Raw genomic sequence first — 6,163 nt, forward strand, 5'->3', positions numbered from 1 at the left:
AACATTGATGACAACTTTTTTCCGATGAGGATCCACCGCCTACCTCTGAATGTGCTTTCAGTTCCTCTAGATCTGCTTCCTGTTCCTCCAGATTTGCATCCGTTTTCTCCAAATTTGTTTTGTGTCCGACTGTATCCAGCAACCTTGTTCATCTCCGACCAAGAAGGGCCTTTCATCTGTGACAACATATGCTTAAATCGATGCTTATCTCACTGTCTTCTTCGATGAACATGCTCTTATCCTCTCACATTCTCTTGATTTGAAATTATGTCATTTATGACAAGCATTCTATAGATCTATTGGAGTTTCACTCAAATCGAGGTAACATAACTTCATATTTGCTTTTGTGCTTAAAGTGTTTGTGTTTTAATGCATATTTTGAACACATAATTATGATTTTGTTGTACCAATAGTTTTTTATATCATGATATGGCTTTAGCAAAATGATGGCTTTTTTGCCATGGAGTTGTGTCGATGTGTTTGATTTTTATGAATTGGTTGTCCTTTCTTCAAATTTATGTGTTTATGATTGTATATGTAACAATATATTGTCAAGATATTTTTTTTTTTCTATTGCATGATTCATACAATAGGATGCACACAATGTGTTTGATGATTTGTTCAATGAAATACATAAGTTTTAACATGTTATTCTTTTTTTGTATATATTTTTTCATTAAACTTTAAAATATATATATATATATATATATATATATATATATATATATATTATTTTATAATTCAAATTAAGAAATATGTGTGGTTCAAATTTGTTCTCAAATGTTCTCACGATAAGAAATGTATATATATATATATATATATATATATATATATATATATATATATATATATATATATATATATATATATATATAACCCGTGAGAACCACGGTTATAAAATTAATTAAACTTTTATATTAAAAAATCAAAATTATTAATCAATTTCTTTAAATAAATTATTATTTAAGAGATTCATTTAGTTATATAAAATTATAATCTTTGTTTTAAGTAAATATGTGAAGTTATACCATCTTATAATTTGTATGAATTTTATTTTATTTGTTACTCTAACGTTATTAATTTAATAAAATTAAAGTGAAAAATTTAAATTTTGAAATTAAAATTTAATGTAATTATGATGAAAAAATTTAAAATTAGAAATAGATAATTTATATGTTGAGAAGTGGCATTATATGGGACATATAACATTAATACTGAGTTGTAACAGAATAAACCTATTTATTTATTACATTAATACTGAGTTGTAACAGAATAAACCTATTTATTTATTAGAGTAGGGATATATATATATATATATATATATATATATATATATATATATATATATATATATATATATATATATATATATATATATATATATATTTTGCCCTTTTCCTCTCTCTTTGTGGTGATTCGAAACTTCTGTCTCACGTCAACCCTTCTCACTCGCATATACTTTCTTTATATGTATATATATTTTTTTATGTATATGTATGTGTATATGTATCTCAAACACTATATAATCAACACACTGGAAGGCTTTTAGGACACATTTACAACCCTACATCAGCGTTAAATCTTGAAGAAACCCCATAAAGTTTATCCAAGTAAAGATGGGTGACAACCGAAATGTTAGTCTGCCACCTGGTTTTCGATTCTGTCCTACCGACGAAGAACTCGTGGTCCATTTTCTTCAACGTAAAGCCTCTCTCTTGCCTTTCCACCCCGACATCATCCCCGATCTTGATCTTTATCCTTATGATCCTTGGGACTTGGATGGTAACTTGAAATCTTCATTATTTTCTTCATCTAAATTTTTTTAAACCAAAATTAATTAACAGTATATATGTTACAAAGAAATGGAGGAGATTATGGTTGATGAACATATATGCATGCATGCATATGGTTTTGCAGGTAAGGCTATGGTGGAAGGTAAGAAATGGTATTTTTTCAGTAGAAGGTCGCAGAATCGAGTAACGGCAAATGGATATTGGAAATCTTGTGGTGGTGATGAACAAATCGTTAGTTCAAATGGTAGCAAAAGAATTGGCGTGAAAAAATATTATGTGTTTAATCTTGGTGAATCTCCTGAAGGCATAAAAACCAATTGGATAATGCAAGAATTCAGGGTTTCTGATGGTGCTAATTCATCTAGATCAAGAAGAAGAGACAACTCAAAAATGGTAAGTAATCCATCATGCACCCTTATTTAATTATTTTTAAAAGAAATGGTTCACATTCATGACTACATAAGTTTCGAAGCAATACTTGATCCCAATACAATTTATTTTATATATTATGAAGTCAAACGTTGCACTTTTTATAGCATACACTTAAAAATCAGTTGAAATTGTTAATTAAACAAATATGTGACCTCATAATGAGTTGAGTGTGGAAAACCCCTATATTATTGATATATAGATACAAAAGAATAGCTAGATGGATACAAATAAAGAGATAAACATAAAAATATAGCTCTTTAATTAACAGAAAAAATGTTGTTACTAGTTTCAAAATTTCCATTTAATGATTTGATGAAATGGGTTTTATTTATTTAATTTTTATCATCTATTCAATGTATATTGTTCAGGATTGGGTTATATGCCGAGTGTATGAGCATGACTATGATAATGATGATCACGACGATGATGGGATGGAGCTATCGTGTTTGGATGAAGTTTTTTTGTCATTAGATGATTATGACGAGATTAGTTATCCAAATTAAATGGAAATTAAGGTTGGGTATATTGATCCTTCATTACTTAATGTAAACTTTTCTTATTGTGAAGTATTATTTAAAATTTCGTTGCAAATTAATGAGTGTTATTATTGTTCGGCAATCTACACTCTATACATAGGATTAAAAAGTTTATGTATTTGCTACTGATTGAAGCTACAGAAAGATAAATTAATTATAAAATTGATATTTAAATTTTGGTTGCAAATCAATGAGTGTTAATAATGACATATATAAATGTGAGAAAAGAGAACCCTCCTGCAAAAACGCACCAAAGCCCTCAAAGTGAGGGATTTTGTGGACACTATTGCCTGAGATTTTCTTGCATTTTCTGACATCACAAAATGGATTATATGTAGTGAGTTTTAGTATCTTTTAAGCTCGATCTTTTGACAGATTAATTTTTTTTTTTAAAATTACTGTTTACTATTAAAACTTAAATAGACAACAGTTATATTAATATAAAATTATCTAATAAAATAGATAACAATTATAAAATGATATAAAATGAGATTTAAATATATAATTAAAAACGGGTTAACACCAAATTTAGTTAACAAATTATTTCAAATGTTCGTAAAACATAATTGTATACACTTTATTATATCAAGACCAATCATAAAAAGTTATTTCTGCTCATTTTTTTTTAACAAATATATTATTTTCAATTTTTTAAAAATTATATTTTTCTCAACTTTTGGCAAACTTATTTTTACAATTTTGTTTACTAAGTTTTTCTAAGACTTTTTTTTTTAATTAAAAAAAAGCATATACGCAAAACAATCAGTTTTTATATGTTTCTTTTACAACTTTAACGATAAATTTTAGTGAAGAAAATTATAAGAAAGAAGATAAGAGAGATGAAAAAGTATTTAAAAATAGAAAATTTGTTAGAAATTCCCAATTTATTTAAAGAGAATGTAGGTCTATCAAAAGGTAAGAAAATGTAAAATATAATTGTAAAAAAACAAATTTTAAAAAAGTTTGAAAATATAAGAATATATTTAGAAAACTTATGAAAAAATTCCCTGAGTTTATTAATCAGTTAGTTTTTTTTTTTAAATTAAATTATAAATTGTTTTAATAATCTTACCAAATGCATGCTTAATCCAATGAAAATTTGATATGATCATTATAAACATAAAAAATATCAACATCAATAGTTGTTATCCTTTAATATTTCATTTGTTTCAAAAGTAAATATTGTACTTTTTAACAATATATAATTCATCAAAATAATTTTTTTACTTATTAATATCATTAAAACTAATAATAATATTTATTTTAGTATATAAAGGTTTTTAGTTGATTATATTAAAAAACATTCTTAAATATTTTACTAATAATTAATTAGTCAAATAACATAGTAGAAAATATTTTATTTTTTTCTTTTGTTATAAAAATATATTTTACTATTTGTTACCAATTATTTTAATTGAAAAGATAGAAAATATTTTTGTTTTTTTCTTTTGTTATAAAAAATATTTTACTATTAGTCAAATCATCAAATGAATAAACAGAGATATCACCTTCCGATCATCTACTTATCGTGTTGGATGCACGAGCCACGAGGCATGTTTTATTTTGTTCTTTTGTAGGACGTTTGTATTTATATTTTTACATATTTAATCATGTAGTAAGGAGATAAAATTCTCAAGTTCAAAGCTGAAAATTATGTTTCTCCCTTTTTTGTTTTAAGAATATTATAATTCATTACGTTTGCTTGAGATCCGTTGATATAAAAAACCAAGGATGGCATTTACCTTTTTTTTTTACATTACGTATTCATCACAAAATACAATGTTTTTAATTGGCATATAATTTGATCAATTTCTTTTCACTAATAATTTTGTTTTTAATTTTTTTACATTACGTACTCATCAGAAAACTCATAAAAACATTATAGGTGTCGTGGATATTGGGCAAATAAGTAAAATTAGAAAATAAAACTTTCACAAAGAAGATTAGCAATTTTTTCCGGATAAATCAAAATAGAAAAATCATAATATGAACTTGAAAAATAAGCAAACATTATAAATTGAAATATACCTGAATTCAAAACTATGAACTTTCTTTTTATGGAACGGCTGATTTATTGTATTTTTGGGAGGAGATGCTCACGTGAAGCAAAATGTGGGACCCAATGAGCAAAATGGACTTCTGTGGTGGGCCCAATTAGGACAAAAGCCCTTTCTTTAGGTTTATACTTTGCTAGTTGTCTTGTGTCACAAAGCATTGGAACACAATTTCCAATTTTTGATAAGCTTTTAAATTTTATAAAATTATTTCTTTTTGGGTGGTTGCTTAGGGTAGCATGAGTCGCATGTGATGCAAGCAAACACCCCACGTAACTAAGGCCTTGTGTCCTACAACTATTTTTCAAACATACATCATATCTTAAACTTATAACACTCTCGTCAAGAATACATCATAAATGTAACTTGATAATATATGTTTGATCTAAAAGTAAGGGAATAAAGTATTTAAGCTTGATATAAATGTTTCTTGCTCCAAAGAAATCGTGATTTACATGTGTGTGACGACTTTCGTGCTAGTATTTACAATTTTAATCAAATTGCAATCTCTAGAAAAAACAAAATAAAAGTACTTGTCGTTACTTACTAATTGAACACGGCATCAATATTTTTCACTTTTCTAGATTGATTGGTATCGATCTTGGATAAGTAATTGTCATTAATGTATAATGGGTAGATGTAACATCTTTAATTACAAAGACCACACAATACTTGGTTTCTATGTGCTGAAATATTCATATTATTGATCACAATTTTGTCAAAAAGATGATACATAACTACCAAGGTGTCAACATTAGCTAGAAAAATGTCTTTGTCACCCACATTGTTGACCCTATGCTTTTAAAATTAATAAAAGAAGGTTCCTTTGTAGTTTCTACAATGATAAGTGTCCATATACTATTGGTAATTAAAAGTAATTAAAATAATTGAATTTTTAAACGAAGAAATAGACATTATTTAGCAGACCATGTAATAAAAATTATGAAGAATATTAGGTCTTAGCTTTGGATAAAATGGTTCCTAATGCAGGTTAATATGGGTTTTTATGTGCTCATCTCTTTACTACGAAGTTGGAATCATTAGAAACTCTAAGGTCGACAAATCCAGAATGAATAAGGGATTATGATCATGTGATCGAGTTAGTTTGAGTTAATATGGAAAAAATGTGGGTGTAAAAAATTGAATGTGTTGGATTTTTTTTATGGATGATTGATGTATGGTTAAAAAGTGTTGTGTATAAATATTATTATTTTTTTTCTTCCCATATTCTTTTCTCCTTATTTAGATCCCATTTATAATATGTATAATTAATGGGACCCTATTTATATACTCTGAAACTTTTTTTTGTTGGAAATAATGTCCAAAGTCATTAGCTATTTTGATAATA

At 26.2% G+C, this 6,163-nt stretch overlaps 1 protein-coding gene across 1 annotated transcript; it reads left to right on the forward strand.

Annotated features, from left to right (window-relative positions):
* Positions 1 to 1,518: 1,518 nt before the first annotated feature.
* LOC145064893 (NAC domain-containing protein 104-like) lies at positions 1,519 to 2,816 on the forward strand. The gene is made up of 3 exons (XM_079012256.1): positions 1,519 to 1,782; positions 1,918 to 2,186; positions 2,594 to 2,816. The coding sequence occupies exons 1-3, from the start codon at positions 1,617 to 1,619 to the stop codon at positions 2,726 to 2,728; spliced, it is 570 nt and encodes a 189-aa protein (XP_078868382.1). The 5' UTR covers positions 1,519 to 1,616; the 3' UTR covers positions 2,729 to 2,816.
* The last annotated feature ends 3,347 nt before the right edge of the window (positions 2,817 to 6,163 follow it).

This window comes from Lactuca serriola, chromosome 7, assembly GCF_051521515.1.
Source record: "Lactuca serriola cultivar US96UC23 chromosome 7, Lser_US96UC23_V15, whole genome shotgun sequence".
In the NCBI taxonomy this organism is placed as follows: Eukaryota; Viridiplantae; Streptophyta; class Magnoliopsida; order Asterales; family Asteraceae; genus Lactuca; species Lactuca serriola.